Below are 20,853 nucleotides of genomic sequence, written 5' to 3'. Positions count from 1 at the left end.
GTCCATGCCAACCAGATATCCTACATTAATCTAGTCCCATTTGCCAGCATTTAACTCATATTCCTTTAAACTCTTCCTGTTCATGTACCCATCCAGATGCCTTTTAAATGTTGTAATTGTACCAGCCTCTACCACTTCCTCTGGCAGCTCATTCCATACATGCACCACCCTCTGCATGAAAAAGTTGCCCCTCTGGTCCTTTTTAAATCTTCCCCCTCTCAGCTTAAATTTATGCACTCTAGTTTTGGACTGTTTTACCCCGGGGGAAAGACCTTGGCTATTCATCCTATCCATGTCCCTCATGATTTTATAAATCTCTATAAGGTCACCCCTCAGCCTCTGACACTCCAGAGAAAACAGCCCCAGCCTATTCAGCCTCTCCCTACAGCTCAAACCCTCCAACCCTAGCAACAGCCTTGTAAATCTTTTCTTAACCCTTTCAAGTTTAAGGATATCTTTCCTATGTTGAAAAGTGTGTGGTACTGGAAAAGCATAGCAGGTCGACTTTTCGGGCATAAGCCCTTCATCAGGAACGAGGAGTTACTGCACATTCCTGATGAAGGGTTTATGCCCGAAATGTTGACCTCCCTGCTTCTCGGATGCTACCTGACACGCTGTGCTTTTCCAGTGCTACGCTTTTTGACTCTGACTCTCCAGTACCTGCCATCCTCACTTCCTCCTAGATATATTTCCTATGGCAAGGAGACCAGAATTGAACGTAGTATCTAAACATATTCTCACCAATGTCTTGTACAGCTCAACATGACATCCCAACTCCTTTGCTCAATGCACTGACCAACTTCTTTGTCACTGAAAAGAGACACAGTTTTATTGTCTTGTGCTCACCAGAACAAGTGCAAGAATGCCAAATTTCAACCAATCACCACAATGTATTTTAGGGGATAAATGAAATCAGTTGGTTGGCACATTGCCTCCACTTGGTAGAGATGTTGCCTTGGAGAATGCAATGGGAAACTATTGGGAACTAATGCCTTTAGATTTGCTGAAAGTGACATTCATTCATCAATAGGGACCTGTTCTCAACACAAAAAAGCAAACTGTATTATGTTCAGCTTTGAGCCTTATTTATATTCCCTAGAATTGAACTTATATTTTGCCTTAATTAACTAGAAAATTGCCATAAGAGAACAGAGTCAATTTGGCAACCAAGTAGCAGTTTTTGCCCAGAATTGTAAACTGTTGTGATCACCTGAAACTTTTCACTCTTGCATTTCTCATGATGAATGTAAAATGCAAATTTTGGTGACACGGAGTTCTGTTCTACTGAGGAACTTCTCTATATACACCTTTAAAATAATATAACATCCCAAGGTGCTTCACGAGAGCATCGTAACAAAAAAAAGTATGACGGTGAGCTACATCTGGTAGCATTAGGTCAGTTGATCAAAATCTTGGTTAAAGAAGTAAGTTTGAAGGAACAGTCAGAGAGGGAGAAATGAGGTAGAAAGGCAGAGAAATGTAGGAAGAGTAGTGCAGAGTTTAAGGCCCATGCAGCAGTGTAGTGATTAAAAATTTGAAGAGCCCAGGTACCTTGGACTTTTGTGTGAGGCCACAGATGGATTTGGAAACAAGGATAAGAATATTCAAATCAAGAATTTTGAAGTTCGAGCATGAACGTCCCATTCAGCAAGAGAGGTGGAGGGAATGTATCAACTCTGTTTCAGCAATGATTGGCAGGAAACCCCAGCAGACAACCTGAATTGCTTAACCTGTGAAGCAGGCACGTGATTTAGCCTTCAAAGGCATCATGTTGAATTCTGACTTCTCTCTGCATTGGCTCCCTCTAGGAATCTCTTGTCCATTGAGGATATTCTTTCATCTTACACCGTCTGAAATACAAATGTTTCCACGCGTACCTTCAATACTGTCAATAGTTAGGGCTTGAGTGCAGCATAATTAACAGCACAGATCCAGTGGGCCGATAGGCCCCTTGACATGCTATAAAGTCTACAGTGCAAATTTATGATGCCTTTACACATCAATTAATGAAGAGAGAAGACTTGCATTTATATAGCACTCTATTGCATCCATTGAAGCACTCCATATCGAAGGAATTCACTCAATATGCACTCATTATCATGGTATTAATGGTAGACATTTTGACATGCAGCCAAGAAGCAAGAAATGAATAACAAGTTATTCTCTAAGGACTAAACATGCTTATTACTGAAGGGAGTTAAACTCTCCCTGAGATGTGTGGGATAGAAGTGTCAGAAAAGCCATTTCCTGCCTTCTTGGGTCTTGCATGGGCTCAGTACACCTGTACAAGCCATTGCTGTGAGAATGGTCAGCACCTGGGCACACACCAAGTGTATGGGGGCAGCCTGCATGCAAGTTAGATCAGTGTAAACTGGAAAGTTGACTCCAGATCACCTGTAGCACTACTTTCCATTCCAAAGGAGCCAGAATTGCCTTTTGATGTGATAGAGTCATTAGAACTTCTCCAGCATCCCCGGCCCAAGGTGGAGTCTCCTGCAGTGTATGAGATTTCCAGCTGGAGATTGAGAAAACACACAGCAGCTGGGTCTGAACATCAGGCAGTTCATTTGCATGAGTTCATGATGATGTATTTGGGATGTAGCCATGACGGTGTTCAGACCTAACTGCACTAACTGTTAACACTCGTAAAGGACATCGACCAATCTGCAGACACCAGGACTTCTTATTTTACAGCACTGAGGAAGTCAGAAGAAACCTTCTGATGTAGCCTGGCCAATCCACATTCAGCTGCCATTTGAGAAAAGACAGAAAGATTCACATTTTCATAGTGTCTGTCATAACCTCAAAGCAAAGATAGTCTCTGACACCTCGCTCCCCTTCCTGGACCTCTCCATCTCCAGTAGTGACGACCGACTTGACACTAACATTTTTTACAAACCCACTGACTCCCATAGCTACCTGGATTACACCTCTTCCCACTCGATCTCTTGCAAAAATGCCATCCCGTATTCCCAATTTCTCCGCCTCCGCCATATCTGCTCCCAGGAGGACCAGTTCCACCATAGGACACACCAGATGGCCTCCTTCTTTAGAGACCGCAATTTCCCTTCCCACGTGGTTAAAGATACCCTCCAACACATCTCGTCCACATCCCGCACCTCCGCCCTCAGACCCCACCCCTCCAACCGTAACAAGGACAGAACGCCCCTGGTGCTCACCTTCCACCCTACAAACCTTCGCATCAACCAAATCATCCACCGACATTTCCGCCACCTCCAAAAAGACCCCACCACTAGGGATATATTTCCCTCCCCACCCCTTTCCGCCTTCCGCAAAGACCGTTCCCTCCGTGACTACCTGGTCAGGTCCACACCCCCCTACGACCCACCCTCCCATTCTGGCACTTTCCCCTGCCACCGCAGGAACTGTAAAACCTGTGCCCACACCTCCTCCCTCACCTCTAACCAAGGCCCTAAAGGAGCCTTCCACATCCATCAAAGTTTCACCTGCACATCCACCAATATTATTTATTGTATCCGTTGCTCCCGATGTGGTCTCCTCTGCATTGGGGAGACTGGGCGCCTCCTAGCAGAGCGCTTTAGGGAACATCTCCGAGACACCCGCACCAATCAACCAAACCGCCCGGTGGCCCAACATTTCAACTCCCCCTCCCACTCTGCCGAGGACATGGAGGTCCTGGGCCTCCTTCACCGCCGCTCCCTCACCACCAGACGCCTGGAGGAAGAACGCCTCATCTTCCGCCTCAGAACACTTCAACCCCAGGACATCAATGTGGACTTCAACAGCTTCCTCATTTCCCCTTCCCCCACCTCATCCTAGTTTCAAACTTCCAGCTCAGCACTGTCTCCTTGACTTGTCTGGACTTGTCCGACCTGCCTATCTTCTTTTCCACCTATCCACTCCACCCTCTCCTCCTTGACCTATCACCTTCATCTCCTCCCCCACTCACCCATTGTACTCTATGCTACTCTCTCCCCACCCCCACCCTCCTCTAGCTTATCTCTCCATGCTTCAGGCACACTGCCTTTATTCCTGATGAAGGGCTTTTGCCCGAAACGTCGATTTCACTGCTCGTTGGATGCTGCCTGAACTGCTGTGCTCTTCCAGCACCACTAATCCAGTATCTAATCTTGCTCTTGCCTCTTGCTTTCTCATTAGATGCCAGGCGAAAGGATTTGAACCAATTTTTGGTGGGCTTGCTTAGCTAATGGGTCCATTGTCTCATGGTTGGCATGTAGACTTTGTTCTATTCTCAATCAAATGTCCCACCCTCTCCTTCAAGTTCCTCCCCAAGCCACTCACCATCCTTACTTGGAAACATATTACTGTTCCTTCACTGTCGCTGAGTCAAAATCCTTGAATTCCTCCCTGATGGCACTGTGGACTGCCAACAGTTGAAGTAGGTAGCACACCATCACCTTCTCAGGAGTAACTACTGATAGGCAATGAATGCATATCCCACAAATGAATTTTTAAAAATCTGTTTGAGTTAAGAGAAATGTCTGCTTTCATTCACTTTCAGTTCCTCTCCTCCTGTTCCAAAGAGGCTGGCATATGCTGAATTTTTGTTTCATGATGGACCTCCCTTATATTTCCTCAGTGTCTGCTCTCCAATCCTGTATCCATACAGCGAGTGTCTAGAGGCAATTTGACTGCAGACAGAAGTGCAAACAAATGAGACCTAATTCTCACTCAACTGTCTGCTTGCACGCACCAACAACTCTGTCGTCTTGAGTGGGTGCCTTGAGCAGGAGAAAACAGGAAAAGTCCAGTTGGCAGAACAAGAGGGAGGGAGATACGTAGGAAAATGAGAAAAGGAAGAATACATTAATGTTTCTAGCGCCTCTCCTACATTGTGTGTGCAGGGGCATGCTCATCCAGAACCCAGATCTATGTAAGTTGATGTCTCCATAATGCAGCTCATGACTCTAGATCAGAGTGGTGCTGGAAAGGCACAGCAATTCAGGCAGCATCCGAGGAGCAGGAAAATCAACGTTTCAGGCAAAAGTCCTTCATCCTTCTATTCCTGATGAAGAGCTTTTGCCCAAAATGTTGATTTTCCTGCTCCTCGGATGCTGCCTGAACTGCTGTGCTTTTCCAGCACCACTCTGATCTAGAATCTAGTTTCCAGCATCTGCAGTCCTTGTTTTTACCTGCGGCTCACGACTGTAAGTCCCACAGCCGGGATTTGTCCAAGGTTGACATCACTGACAAGCAACTTCAGCTCAGCCATTACAAGGTCGGTGAGCCTCAAACGCTGAGATGTGATCTGTTTTCCATCTTTTTGTCTGACTGATGGTCTGTGAGGTGTTACAGTACGTTTCTTTTTGTTAAAGACTCTCTATCAATGTGTGCTATTGTCACTTGCTGTCACACGCACATATTTCACCTCGAGAACTCAAATCCTTTCACTTTAATAGTGTCTTGTTGGAATTTGATTATGGCCACAACCACATAATATTTCTCCTACAGGAAGAACAGGGTTGAGAATTTTTGTAGCTATTTTCTTTGCCATTTGATGGGCATGGCAACTTTATTTTTATTCTAGCTTGACTCCAAGGAACAACCTATTTACAAGCACAGAATTTTAAACATTTGCTTTTCCACTGGAACTGAGTGCCTTCTCCCTGTTTGATGCAGAGACTGCCCAGAACTGAGTAATTGGAGAACTCATTCGTTGATACCTGGTGACTTTTCTGCCCGAGCAGTGGTTGCAAACTATCCAGGATTGACCTGGGGTCCCCAGGGATTAAGCAATGATCAGCTGTTAGTCATTGAAACATTATATTCCAAATACAATAGGAGCAGAAGATGGAACAGCAGAGATAGACCATTCAGCCCATCGACACTGCCCTGCTATTTGATTTGATCATAGTTGATCTGGTAGTCTTCCATTCCACTTTCAAGTCCCACTTCAGAGCATAAACTAACATTGGCGGTCCATTGCAGTACTGACGAAGGGCTGCACTGACAGAGGTGCCATGCTTTGGATGAGATTTTCAACTGAAAACTGATCTGCTTGCTCGGGTGGGCATCATAAGGAAGAGTTGGCAAATTATCTCTGGTTCTGGATTAGTGGGGCTGGAAGAGCACAGCAGTTCAGGCAGCATCCGAGGAGCAGTAAAATCGACGTTTCGGCCAAAAGCCCTTCATCAGGAATAAAGCTCTGGTATCCTGGTCACAACTTTACCCATTGGATCATCTGATCATCATTACAGGATGGTTTGTAGGACCTCACTGTGCACAAATTGGCTGCTATGTTTCATACATTCCGACAGGGTAAAGGCCTTAGAGACCTCCAGTCATTGTGAAAAACATAGTTGAAATGTAAGTTGATTTTTGGGGAAACGGTGTGGAGAAAGTACGCACAGGCTTGAGAGAAACAAGTGCTGCCTTTCTTTTTCTGTTCTTGAATAATTGTGATTATTAGTAATAAAATTAGTTACATCCCAAAATGGGTGGGGTGGGGTGAGTAGGGGAGGGGCAGGGCTGGTGGTCAGGTGAAGACGGGGTTGGAGGCAGAGGCAATGCCATGGAGTGCCCAACCATGCACCTGGCCAGAGTTGGCAACCATTTGGCTCCAACCATTCGGTGATGTGATAAATGTGGGCCCCATTCAGCCCTCTCCTCATGCTAACCTGCATTTTCCCCTCAAAATGAACACACTGTGGATAGATTCCACTGGCTATCGTTTTTCCACTTCATGTAGAATGAGCTATTTGGCTGACCGCCCACAATCCAAGTTTGGCCTTTACAAAGTTTTCTTGGCTCAGAGTTTTGAACCAGCAGTTTCAAAGCAAGGGGGAGGGAGGGTATTATTACTGGCTGAAAATCCTTTTCCAATTCCTCCCTTCTTAATGGGACAGATAGTAAGTGTGGGAATGAGGTGCTAAGAGTCAGTGTGATTTCAGGATAATAGTCAGGATACCAAGGCACTTTAGGGAGACTGGTTAGCTTTAATCAGCCTCTAACATTGAAGATATTTTCGAATCAAACTGTTTGGACATCTTATGGCACACACACATGGAGCAGGTAAGTATTGAACCCAGGCTGCTTAGCCCAGAGGTAGGGACACCACCACTGCACCATCACAAACATTGAGGGCCTTTTTTTGTTAAGGGGCTGTTTTAACTGGGAAAGGACAATCACTGACTAGCTTGGGGTATTTAGTAATGCACAGGCTGCTTTCAGATGTGAGAGGGCAATGGCGAGTGTCAGTGTGGCAAAGTTTTTTTTTGTCTGTTTTTGCAACCTGCGCCTGACCTGAAAGGACCACAATTTGCCCAAAAATCCAAAGACTGATTTAACCCATCAGAGGAAAGAAGCCCAAGCAAAAAACACTTGGAAAAATCCTCCTGCAAAATTAAAGGTTGACCTGAAGACCCAGGAGCTCTTGCTGACTCCTCTTGCCCGGATTCACAGTTTGAGTCGAGGCTCAGGTGCACAGCTAGGCCTAGGCACCTGAAGAAGTGGTAAGCATTGGCAAAAGGGATGGACAGTGGAGGTCCAGTGGTAGTGTCTGGATGATGGGAGCAGAAGGTAGTGAACTCGCGCAGCCCCAGTCCAGGACACAGCTCATTGGAGTGGCAGTGATGGAAGCCCTTAACTGAGACCCCAGAGCCTGTTTCAGAGACCCCCACCAATGTCCAGCAATGGGAGGAGAACAACAGGAAGAGAGAAAGATGAACTCTATTGCAATAAAACCTTGCGTTACATTCAATGTTTTAAGATGGCACCTGAGCAAGATGACACTTTGTTTTTAACACAAGAAAAAACACTCTTTGTTGTGTTTTTACGTACATGTGACAATAAATCTAATTTAAACATATACTCCCAGCCTGGCAGACATGAGCTTTTGTACAAGTGGCTTGCATTCATTTGAGGATGTTCTTAACCTCAGAGTCTGGGGGTGAATGAGAAGGGGTAGGTTTACCTGGAATCTGCCTACTTTGTCCTACAAGCTTTTGGAGGTGGTCAACTGTCTTCAGATCTGCAACCGGTTTTTAAAAGTACAACCTGCAAGGTCAAAGACTGCTTTGGATTCAATCAGATAGGATGAATAGAGAGAGAATTAAAGTCCAGTTTATTTCACATACATACGAGCAGTGAATTGGATCTTTTTGCAGCAGATTGAGGGTATTTTTTTGTTTCAGAAAGGGGCAATAAGTTAAAGCAGCAAAGTGGCCAGCAGGATTTGGGGGCGGAGGGATGGTTCTGACAAGTGCTGATCAGCCGCAGGGAGTGGGACGAGCCTTTGCTGGGAAAGGCTGCAGGCTTTTGGCACTTTCTCTCTCTCCCTCTGCATTTTATTGTTCCGTCTGGCTTGTTTACAATGGTTTCCGTCATCTCCGAGCTGGATCCGCTCGACAGTTGGAAAGTTCTGAGGTAGGCTCCAGAGTTTGTGTTTCGCAGCCGATCATTGTCGCGGAGAACCTTCTTTGTTTCAGGAAAAACAATCCGAATGTGTGTTTGTGTGTGTGTGTGGGGGGGGGGGGGGGGGTGGGGATGGTAGTTGTGGGGGGGGGGGGGGAGGCCAGAATCACATCTGTCAGCCCCTCTCCCTGTCTGCCTCTGCTCCGCTGCTCTCATATCCCCCCCCCCCCGTCTCTCTCGTCCCCCTTTGCCTCTCTCTTGGTCTTTCGTTCTTTTCCTTTCGTTATTTCTTTCCCTCTCCTGTTCTCCCTCTTGTCGCCCTCGTTCTCCTTATGTCTCTCTTTCTCTTGGTCTCTTCCTTCTTTAGGTCTCCTCTCTATTTTTTTCCCCTCTCTCTTGTCCCCCCTCTTGTCTCGCATTCTCCTTATCTCTCTCTCTTTCTCATGGTCTCTCCCCTCGCTCTTGTTTTTTCTCTCTCTCAAGTTCTCTATTTCTTTTTTTCAGTATATTTCTTTCCCTTTCTCTTATTCTCCCCTTGTCTCTCTCTGTTCTTTTCCTCTCTTTATTTCTTTCCCTTTTTATCTCGTTCTGTTTCTCTCTCTCTAGTTCTCTCCCTTTTCAGTCCTTCTGTCTCTCTTTAGTTCTTCATTCTCTCTCTTTGCCTTGTTCTCCCTCTCTCTTTCTGTCCCCTTCACTCTCTCCTCTTGCTCTCTCCCCCCTCGCCGCTCCCTCTAGTCATTTCATTAGTGATTCTTCCCCCCTGTTTTCGCTGACCCCCTTATAGAGAGAGGCTCCTTTTTTGCTGTGTTAAGATTCCCTGCAGACTTGGAGAGCTGAGGCTTGGCTGACGTTCAGAACTGCTCGAGGGAATGTTTTTTTCTTTCACGTTTTTTTTTTGAAAAACGAAATGCTGCTGGTTATTATTTTTGAGAGTCCCGTTTGAAATCAGTGGGTTTTAAAAACAAGAACACCCCAGTTGGGAGACTTAACAGATCGGCAGAAATGGCATTTCTGTAACTTTTGTCGGTCTGACTGTCCAATTTGGAAGCATTTTCTGTTTGTGAGGGGGAGGAGACAGAACCATTCTCTCTGCGATGAATGAGGATATTCAGTTGTCTCCTTCCTCCACCCCCCCCCCCACCCCCCTCCCCGCTGTAAGGCTTTAGAGGAATTAATGTGGAGAGGCACAGGGTTTATTTGGGGGGGGGGGGGGGGAGAGTGGTATGTGTTCAGTGAGGAGGCTTTTGCCTGAAGTAAATCTATGCCTCCCTTTTTGTTGTTGTCAGGAGTTTCTTCAGCATCGGGGGCTTGTGCTGCTGCAGGAAGTATTTCTTGAGTGTGTTGGTACAGTTTTTGGATTTTAAGATTTTCTCTACAAGACAGCAGTAATTCTGACAGGCTTATCATGGGAATAGGAGCTTATGGCATAGCTGTAAACATCAGGGATAATCCGTGAATAGAGCTTTCCTACCTCAACTCAGAGAGGGGAGAGCGAGGCACTTGATGAATGTGAAAGAGCAGTCTTTTGTCCGATTATTATCTCCTGATTTCCTCTCCTTTCCCTTCCCCACCCCACCTGTATTCATTGAGTTACAGTTTCAATATTCCACCTAAGCAGCTATTTAATTTGGGGGGAGGGGGGAGGTATTTTTCCTGGGCCTATAGCTCAATGCAGCAGCCATTCCCCGTACAACAAGAATCCTTAATATATCCATTCGGATCAATGACCAGCTAAACTGTTCGTCCAGACGCTGCTGGCTGAGAGGTGTTTGGTCAGGGTTCAGGGAGAACTGCACTCTGGACATGCTTCTCAAGGGCTGGGCATGCTATTCATATGAGTATCCAATTCATAAGCCAGTGCCTTTGGTTATGTTGCAGCTGTACAGGGTGCTGGTGAGGCCACACCTGGAGTACTATGTACAGTTTTGGTCTCCTTACTTGAGAAAGGATGTACTGGCAATGGAGGGGGTGGTTCACTCGTTGATTCCAGAGTTGGGGGGGGGGGGGGGGGGGGTTGGCTTATGAGGAAAGATTGAGTAGACGGGAATTATATTCATTGGAATTTAGAAGAGTGAGAGAGGATCTTATAGAAACATATAAAATTATGATGGGACTAGATAAGATAAAAGTAGAGAGGATGTTTCCACTGGCAAGTGAAACTCGGACAAGAGGGCATAGCCTCAAGATTAGGGAGAGCAGATTTTGGACTGAATTGAGAAGGAACTTCTTCATCTGGAGAATTCTGAATCGATGGAGTTCCCGGCCCAGTGAAGTAGGTGACGCTACTTCAGTAAATGTTTTTAAAGCTAAGATAGATTTTTTTTGAGCAATAAAGGAATTAAGGGATACAGAGAGAGGGCAGGTAAGTGAAGCTGAGGCCACAAAAAAAAGGCCATGATCTTAGTGAATGGTGGAGCAGGCTCAAAGGGCCAACCGGCCTACTCCTGCTCCTAGTTCTTATGTAGTGTCGCACTCCCTCAGTGCTGCCTCGAAACATCTATCTGTTTTTGAGCTCATCTCCTGGAGAGTTCTGCCTGTGAGGTGAGAGTGATGCCACATTTCTTTCTGGGCTGAGAGAAACACGGATATTGCAGCTGCTCCAAAGATTGCATGCTTACTTCAAACTTTGTTATACTTATTACATTTCATTTTGATTAAGTACGTGAATAAGAAAAGGTTGGAGGGATATGGGCCAGGAGCAGGCAGGTAGGACTACTTTAGTTTGGGATTATGGTTGGCATGGACTGGTTGGACCGAAGGGTCTGTTTCCGTGCTGCATGTCTCTATGACTTTGACTCTATGAATTCAAGTAATTGAAAATTATGATGTTGTTGATAACACAAATGTGGTTGCTATGTTACTTAAAGGAAGAAGTACATCTCTATGACTCTGTAATGGATTTAAGTTTGGGGTGTCCCAGGTTCTTCATAGCCAATGAAACAACGTTCAAATGTCGGCACTGCTTTGATGTAGGAGAAATGGCAATCATTTGCATGCTGCAAGATTCAGCAGTCGATGTTGGCCAAGACAGTAGGGCAGAGCTCATCTGCCCTTATGAATTAATTCCCTGGAATCTTTTAAGATGGCATACTGGGCTCTGGTTTAATATCTTTCCCTGAAGACAACACCTGCAACAGTTTCAATGCCAACTTTGGGAAAAATGTCCAAACTTTGAGTCTAAAGTCGCTTTAAACTGTGACACTGAAAATAAGCAATTGGTGCCAGTATTTTTGATCTTCCACAAATTTTCTCCTCTTTTAAAGTAATGCCGTCACGTATTGGATTCTGATGTCACCAGTTTCCATTTCACTTTGAATGAAACCATCGATTCTTTTTTGGTTTCTCAATCAATTCACCAATCCTGCTCTCCAAGTTGTTTTTCTTCTTTATTTATTCACAGGATGAGGGCATCACCGGCTGGGCCAGCATTTATTGTCCATTGCTAATTGCCCAGAGGGCCGTTAAGAGTCAACCACTTTGCTGTGAGTCTGGAGTCACATGTAGGCCTGACTAGGTAAGGACAGAAGTTTCCTTCCCTAAAGGGCATTAGTGAACCAGACAGGTTTTTCCAACAATCGATTGGTCTAATGGTCATCATTAGACTTTTAATTCCAGATTGTTTCATTTTAATCCAAACTCTGTCCTGGTGGGATTTGAACCTGGATCCCAAGAATATTATCTGTGTAGTTGGATTAACAGTCCAGTGATAATACCACTAGGCCTTCACTTCCCCTTTTGTAGTCTACACTTGGAGAGACTTTGTCACAGAATCTACACAACCTCCTCGCACCCCCTGTAACTGTGAGCCAAAACTGCAGACAGCAGAATTGGTGAATTTGCCTCCTGTTTTCTTATGAAGCTCCTGTCCAATGTGGGAGAATTACTGGCCAGACATTTGCCAATTTTCTTCTGCCAATTTTCTCTCATTCCCTTTTCACTTACTGGGAGTAGACAGTTCCAAACCAGTTGCTACATTTGTCTTTTGAGCTTCTCAAGACGTTCCAGATTCATGTTTAACTTGGGACAGAAAGAGAGAGGCAGGATTGCCTAAGGGTGATGAGCAATTGATGATATTAGGCAGCCTTTTTGATTAATCAATTTCATTTCTCAATTTTTTTTTCTTTTGTTGTGGCATTCCTGGGGCTGGATAGGCCATCTTTTTATTGCACTGGAGAAGTGAGTGGGAAGTAACCTTCTTGAGCAGCTACAATCTGGTGGTGTCATGGTTAGGGCTGCTGCCTCATAGCGCCAGGGTCCTGAGTTCGATTCCACCCATGAGTGACTGTCTGTGAGAACTTTGCACATTCTCCCCGTGTCTGTGCGGGATTCCTCTGAGTGCTCAGGTTCCTCCCACAATCCAAAGACGTGCAGGTTAGGTAGATTGGCCATGGGAAATGCAGGGTTACAGGGACAGAGTAGGGGAGATGGGTCTGGGTGGTATGCTGTTTGGAGGTTCAGTGTGGACTGAATGACCTGCTGTACACACTGTTGAGGTTTTATGGTTCGATTGTGTAAGTGCCCACTGTCCTGAAATGAAGCAAGTTATCGGACCTCAGTTCAGTGATGGTAAAGGAACATTAAAGTTTGAGTTAACATTGTGGATGATTCAGAGGGGGATCTTGCAATCGATACCCTTGAATGCCTAGGAAGGGTATACACATTTTGGAAGGTGCTGTCAAGGGACCATTGGCAAACTACTGCAGTTCCTCTGGTAGATGATTCACAAACTGCATCTATATGCCAGAGGTGGATGGGCAGCTGATCAAGTGGGCTACTTTGTCGTGCATAGTGTTGATCTTCCTTGGTATAATTAGACATTTGCTCATCCACAAAAGCCAAGAACTCTATTACACTGCTGACTTGTACTATGTAAATGGGGAATGGTTTGCAGGAGTCCTATGGGCTCCTTTAGGCTTTGCCCCCTTCAGAGGAACTGAGTGAACTACTTTCTTGACCAGCAAACCACAAATTTTCTTCAGTCTGTACCAGTTTTGCGAAATTTCATCACAACAATAAGCAGCGACTTACTGTGTTGAAGATGTTGCGTGAATGTAAAACATCAGTGTTATCAAAGAAACTTTGGTGTTAGCCCAATTAGGGACATCACATGCTTGGTGAGAGAGTAGGTTTTTAAGGAATGCCTTGAGAGGGAGTTACAGAATTTACAGTGGAACAATGGAATTGGGATTTGGTGTGAATCTGGAAATGAACAGTAGAATTTTGGATGACCTTGACTTTCCAGATGGTGGAGATGGGACATTGTTCAGGAGCGACAAGTTGACTTTGGAAGTTTCAACTTGCATCTTTACCTCTCTCACCCTTTCAGACAGCTCTTAAAAATCAGCTGTTTGACTGAACTGTTGGTCTTCTGTCCCAGTATGTGCTATGTGGTTTGTTTCAAACTTTGTTTGATAATGTCCCTTCTCTCCTTCCACATTCCTTTTTGAAACTATTGACCCTCTGGTGTAGTGTAGAGACTGTTGCTCCAGTACCTTGCTTGAGTGTCCCTCATTCATATGAGTGTGTCAGCAGTAGTAGGGGCCTCCTGGATTTGCGTGGTGACCTTCCAGCCTTCCTCAGCAGTCTCCTGACGTGGCATAGCGTTGGTGCGGTGTGGAGCCAGGGCTCAGTGTGGACTGGAAGCTAGGGGCCAGCATGGTCTGTTGTGCTGAACTTTTATTTCCATAATGCAGGATATTTTATTTCTCTATTGTCTAAGATCTTGTAACTAAGGAAACTGCGCCTAGGTACTTTTGTATCTAAGTTGGCGTTATAAGTAGCAACATGTATAAACTTTTCACCATACTCATTGAGTGTATGTGACAATAAAAGCTATTCAAGTTAAAAATCACACAATACCAGGTTATAGTCCAACAGGCTTATTTGGAAGCACTAGCTTTCAAAGCGCCGACCCTTCATAGGTAGCTTCTCCACATCATGTCTTATTCTTGTCAGGAGGGCATCACTGCTAGACCCGATCTTTCCCTTGGTAACATCCATGTTATTTGGCAGCAGTCCATCACTAAATGCCAGTCTAGAGTGATAAGAGACTCTGATTTTCACCCGTTCCCAAATCTAGTAGAACAGAGACTATTGGTAGCTATCTTCTAGGGGCCAGAAAATCAGTTTTACCTCTTGTGCCCATATTAACTCAAACATTCAGAAACCCCTCAGGAACTACCATAGCTAAAGAAGGGCCAAAGGTCATGAGATTTCGAAAGCATTTTTATTATTCGTTCATGAGATGTGGGTGTCATTGGCTAGACCATTGTTAATTGTCCAGAGAGAGTCAACCACGTTATGGTCAAGATTCAAGAGTAGCATTCTTTGTCATTTCTACCATATACAACTGATACAGTAAAAGAAAAGGAAACAGCATGCCTCCAGGACTAAGGTGCTACATGGACAGCACAAATTACTCGAGAGTACAGTCATATACAGGGCAGCATAAAGTGCAAAACACGCAAGATTGCACAGTAATTCTTGACAATACAAAAAAAAAGGCACGGTGATGGACAAATTACAGTGTAATAATGATTGATCATTACTATACCATTGTTTTAGCAACAATTCGAAAGTCGTGCAAAGAATTGCAGATGGAATAGAGTGTGATTGTACTGCACTGCTTGGGGGATGAAACTGTTACACAGTCTGGCTGTGAGAGACCGAATGCTCTGATATTGTCTGCCAGATGGCAGGAGGGAGAAGAGTTTGAATGAGGGATGTGTGGGGTCGTCGTTAGCCTTGTGGATGCAGCATGTGGTGTAAATATCTGGTGGGTTTGGAGTCAAACATAGACCATAGTGTCCTAGAGCTGTACAGCATGGAAACGGGCCCTTCAGTCCAACTCGTCCATGCCAACAAGATATCCTAAATTAATCCAGTCCCCTTTGCCAGCATTTGGCCCATATCCCTCCAAACCCTTCCTATTCATATACCCATCCAGATGCCTTTTCAATGTTATAATTGTACCAGCCTCCACCACTTCCTCTTCCATACACACACCACCCATGCATGAAAAAGTTGCCCCTTAGGTCCCTTTTTAAATCTTTTCCCTCTCACCTTAAACCTATGCCCTTTAGTTCTGGATTCCCCTCACCCTGGGGAAAAGGTTTTGGCTATTCACCCTAACCATGCCTGTCAGGATTTTATAAACTTCTATAAGGTCACGCTTCAGCCTCCAACCATATAAAGTTGGCGGCTTCCTTCCCAAAAGGGCATTCTGAATCAAATAGGTTTTTCTGGCCATTAGCAATGATTTCACAATTATCATTAGAGTCCTAATTCCAGATTCTTTATTGAATTCAAACTTCAACATCTCCCATCTTGGGTTTTGAACCATCATTCTCTGGTCTCTGGATTAATTTCCTTTTAATTCTCTTTCCTTAGAAAAAGTAACTCCCCTCCTCCAAAGACACAGACCAGCAACAGTAACAGCAGGAACACACTGACTGTGGCCCAGCCAGCACAGAGTCAGTCCCTTAAATTGAGGAGATTCTAAATCTCCTGGTTTTTTTTTCATTTTTTTTCTCTTCCCCCCCCCACACTACCACCTAACTGCGGTAGTGCTTATGTTTTCCCCAGCACCCATGGTGTGCATGTGCAGGTGTGAGACACAGTGAGAGACAACAGATGTACAAATTTTTATTCAATTTCCACCAATGGGAAGAAAGGAAACACCCAGTGACAAGCAGTGGCCTTCACATCAAAGGGCAGTGCTGCACGATCAAACAATGAAAGGGGAGGGCAGGGGTTAAATCAAAACAGAGGTGGAGGGGGAAATAATATACTCCACTCCCTGTGACGCCCACCTCTCTCTGAACAGCTCAAGGGTGTTGGTAGACACCGCGTGCTCCTTCTTCTCCAGAGACACCCAGGCTCTAACGTAACCACAGAAGAGGGGCAGGCAATCGGCCTTAATGGCCCCCTCCACAGCCCGCTGCCTGGGCCTGTTTGTGGCCACTGGATTAACCATCTCGCAATGGCCAATACCTCCCCTAGTTTGCTGCACGGTGTGTCACCAGTGCCAGGTGACAAATTCCCAGCCCACTGCACTTCTGCATCTTAAGGAAATAAACCTGCAAAGTGACTTTTTGCAACGTGCAACCATCAAAGGAAATGTCTTGTTTCCAACAGCTCAAACTTTGCTGCTGTGTTTATTATTAGAATGAAAATTAATTATATTAGCATTACCAGTGTTAAGTGTGAATGGCAGTGAGGTTTCAGGCCTCTGAGGGTTTTTTTAAAGAAAACACAATATTAAACCTTCCTCACCCGGTTTCCTAGTCACTGATTAAAATCCCTTGGAGGGAATCACATTACAGGCAGCCACTGATTTAAATGGAAGTTGAAATTTAAATTATGTAAATCAAACTTATTAACAACCTGAATGTATTCAAAGGAAAACCTGTAATGTGATATCTTAGTTTATGCAGAAGAATATTTTATTCTTCTTGGCAATATCATGAATTTCAATTAATCTGCACATGGGTTTGCATGATACTTTTAAATTAACATAATTTACTTAAGGTGATGGTCATTTTGTTCATGGACCCACAGCTGCCAGCATTAAACCAGCTATAAGTCCCTTCATTAGTTGATGTTTCTTAATTTGCTAGGTCTTACTGTTGAATGTGTTCCCTTGTCGGTCACTTTCCCCTCAGATATTTTCCAATCACTATGTTTCAACAATGTTATTCAATCCTTCTCGAGCAGGTCGGACTTGAAACTGGACCTTCTAGCCTAGAGGTAGGATGCTACCACAGAAGGTCAAGACCTACTTCTTGTCAGCCCCACACAGCCACACACGAGAGCCCTGTCTATACCATGGTGCTGTCCTCCCAACTACACAGATGAAGAAGATTCCAAATCTGATATTTGGAGTGGAGCACAGCAGCTGGACTTGGTGTAAGAATAGAAATTGCTAGAGGAATCGGCAGGTCTGGCAGCATTGATGGAGAGAGAAACAGAGTTAATTCTTGGGGTCCAGTGAACGTAAAACATTAACTCTATTTTTTCTCCACTGATACTGACAGACCTACTGAGTTTCTCCAGCTCTTTCTGGTTTTGTTTCTCATTTCCAGCTTCTGCAGTTATAAAGTCATACAGCATGGAGACAGTCCATTTGGTCCAACCAGTCCATGCAAAACATAATCCCAAATTAAACTAGTCCCACCTCCCTGCTCCGTGGCCCTTACCCTCCAAACTTTTCCCATTCATGTATCCATCCAAATGTCTTTTAAACTTATTTGTACTCACATACATCACTTCCTCAGGAAGTTCATTCCACATCCTCTGTGTAAAAGATTTGCCCCTCGTGCCTTTTCTAAATCTCCCTCCTCTCGCCTTAAAAATGTGCCCCCTGGGAATCCAAGATGACGGCAGTCTAGGAAGATCACGTTGCAGAGCTCTGCACCACAGCACAAGCGGAACGTGATCCTAGCCTGTTCTACCCAGACCACAGCGATATCCTGGGATTCTGGAAAGGTCATGGAGTCCCGGGAAACGGTCAGAGAGCAACTTACCTCGGGATCCGAAGAAGGGAGGAAGTACATCCAAGGCCGGGCCCTCGGCACAGCCTGCAGGATCCTCGAAATCGATTCATTACCAGGTCCTGGTGAAGGAGCTCGCAAAATCTCGTGAGATGTAGAGGAGCAGGTAGAAGAGAATCTGGCCCCAATCTCTATCCTGCTGCAGAAGCATGGACAGCAGCTGGGAGACCTGGAGAAAAGGATGAATGAGGTAGAAAGCAAGGTCACAGTGGTGGAAGCTGATACCGATTCCTCAAAGGGTAGGATCCAGGCGCTGGAAACGCAGGTCTGTAATTTGCTTGACCAGGTTGATGACTTTGAGAACAGGGGCAGAGAGAACAAGCGTTCAGATTGTCGGTCTGCTGGAGGGTAAGGAAGGTGCATGGCTGGTGAAATTTATTGAGGACTGGTTGCTGAAATTCCTTACCTTGAAGGCTGGAATGTGAGGCTTGAAGATTGAGAGGGCTCACTGGGTCATGGCGCAGAGGTCAGGTCTGGACCAACGTCCTCATCCTATCTTTGTGCGGTTTCATCATGATATAGGTAAGGAGAGAGTCGTGGAAGCTTCCAGAATCCAGGGGAAGGATCCGAAGTCCCTAGTTTACGAGGTCTCTGAGATCATGTTCTTCCAGGACTTCTCAGCAGCAGTGATCTAGAAAAGGAAATCCTATTATGGCATCAAGAGAAGACAGAGGGAGCTCGGGATTCAGTACTCTCTGAGGTATCCAACAGTGTTTCGATCACTTTAGATGATCTAGACATCTCTTTGACACTTCGGAGAAGGCAAATACTTTGTGGACAAATTATCTTAATCTGACCAACTTGGCATTTACAAATAATCATGTTGTTTGGGTATGTCTCTGTTTTTCCTTAAAAAAAAGAGGAAGTCGGATTGGGGCTTCCTTTTTCCCTTTACTGGTAATAATCTGGTCTAAACTATGCTCAGGGGTGGCTGGGATGTGCGCTTTCAATTTCTAAGTTATACCAAAGGCTGGGTGGGTACTTACCATTTTTTAAAAAATTCTTTGTTCACATTGTCATTCCATTGTGTACTTTCTTTCTTTGCTGCTTATGTTTGCGATGTGGCTCTAGCTAGGAGGAGGGAAAATGGTTGGGATGGCTAGATGCTTACTTACGGGCAGTTTATGCCCAGTTCAGGTATTTAAATGCCCTGGCTGCAGTATTGGTAGCAGGGTGGGAAGTTGGGTTTTGGGATATGTAGATGCCCCCTTTGGGCAGGGGGTGAGTTCCCCTATTCAGCACCATTGGCGTGTGGCATGATCACGGGACTGCCAAACAGAGACTGAGGTAATGTTACCGGGGTCCTGGGTTCGAATCCTGCCATGGCAGATAATGTAAATCAATTTTCCAACATGGTGGCTCAGTATAGAACAATAGAACAATACAGCACAGAACAGGCCCTTCGGCCCACGATGTTGTGCCGAACTTCTATCCTAGATTAAGCACCCATCCATGCACCTATCCAAATGCCGCTTAAAGGTCGCCAATGATTCTGACTCTACCACTCCCACGGGCAGCGCATTCCATGCCCCCACCACTCTCTGGGTAAAGAACCCACCCCTGACATCTCCCCTATACCTTCCACCCTTCACCTTAAATTTATGTCCCCTTGTAACACTCTGTTGTACCCGGGGAAAAAGTTTCTGACTGTCTACTCTATCTATTCCTCTGATCATCTTATAAACCTCTATCAAGTCACCCCTCATCCTTCGCCGTTCCAACGAGAAAAGGCCGAGAACTCTCAACCTCTCCTCGTACGACCTATTCTCCAATCCAGGCAACATCCTGGGAAATCTTCTCTGCACCCTCTCCAAAGCTTCCACATCTTTCCTAAAGTGAGGCGACCAGAACTGCACACAGTACTCCAAATGTGGCCTAACCAAAGTCCTGTACAGTTGCAACATCACTTCACGACTCTTGAATTCAATCCCTCTGCTAATGAACGATAATACACCATAGGCCTTCTTACAAACTCTATCCACCTGAGTGGCAACTTTCAAAGATTTATGTACATAGACCCCAAGATCCCTCTGCTCCTCCACCTGACTAAGAACTCTACCATTAATTCTGTATTCCGCATTCTTATTTGTTCTTCCAAAATGGACAACCTCACACTTGGCAGGGTTGAACTCCATCTGCCACTCCTCAGCCCAGCTCTGCATCATATCTAAGTCCCTTTGCAAATGACAAATGCCCTCCTCACTGTCCACAACTCCACCTACCTTCGTATCATCTGCAAATTTACTGACCCACCCTTCGACTCCCTCATCCAAGTTATTAATAAAAATTACAAACAGCAGAGGACCCAGAACTGATCCCTGCAGAACTCCACTTGTAACTGGGCTCCAGGCTGAATATTTACCATCTACCGCCACTCTCTGACTTCGACCGGTGAGCCAGTTTTCTATCCAATTGGCCAAATTTCCCTCTATCCCATGCCTCCTGACTTTCCGCATAAGCCTACCATGAGGAACCTTATCAAATGCCTTACTACAGTGGTTAGCATTGCTGCCTCATAGCACCAGACTGTCTGTGTGGTGTTTGCACATTCTCCCCATGTCAGCGTGGATTTCCTCTGAGTGCTCCAGTTTCCTCCCACAGTCCAAAGATGTGCAGGTCAGGTGAATTGGCCATGCTAAATTGCCGATAGTGTTAGGTGCATTAGTCAGAGGGAAAAGAGGTTTGGGTGGGTAACCCTTCAGAGGGTCGATGTGGACTTGTTGGGCCAACGGGCCTGTTTCCACAATGTAGGGAGTCTAATCTAATCATATGTTGTATTTTTTTTGGTTTTTGTTGTATATAGTCTTTGATAGCTTTGTCGGTTTCTTAACTGTAGTGGGATTAGTTTATGTAGTTTTTATGTTCAATGGATCTTGTGACACTAAGGCTCGGCAATTTGTAATTCGATTCCTCCTCTCTGGAATCTAAATGCTACTGCAGAAAGTTA

The 20,853-nt window shown here is 45.1% G+C and overlaps 1 protein-coding gene across 23 annotated transcripts in view; it reads left to right on the top strand.

Moving 5' to 3' along the window:
- Positions 1 to 20,853, top strand: part of celf2 (cugbp, Elav-like family member 2) — a 985,143-nt gene that overhangs the window by 338,337 nt on the left and 625,953 nt on the right. For 10 of the 23 annotated variants that reach the window (XM_072562990.1, XM_072562989.1, XM_072562969.1 and 7 more), the window contains exon 1: positions 8,196 to 8,367. The exons of 7 other annotated variants lie outside the window; for them this stretch is intronic. In XM_072562990.1, the coding sequence (XP_072419091.1) occupies positions 8,315 to 8,367 (53 nt within the window). In that variant the 5' untranslated portion in view covers positions 8,196 to 8,314. Of the gene's footprint in view, positions 1 to 8,194; positions 8,368 to 11,755; positions 11,870 to 20,853 lie in introns of those variants that run through there. 6 more of the 23 variants (XM_072562962.1, XM_072562959.1, XM_072562978.1 and 3 more) reach the window with 4 other exon arrangements.

This window comes from Chiloscyllium punctatum, chromosome 44 (genome assembly GCF_047496795.1).
Source record: "Chiloscyllium punctatum isolate Juve2018m chromosome 44, sChiPun1.3, whole genome shotgun sequence".
NCBI lineage: Eukaryota > Metazoa > Chordata > Chondrichthyes > Orectolobiformes > Hemiscylliidae > Chiloscyllium > Chiloscyllium punctatum.
This window is presented reverse-complemented; position numbering and strand designations above follow the sequence as displayed.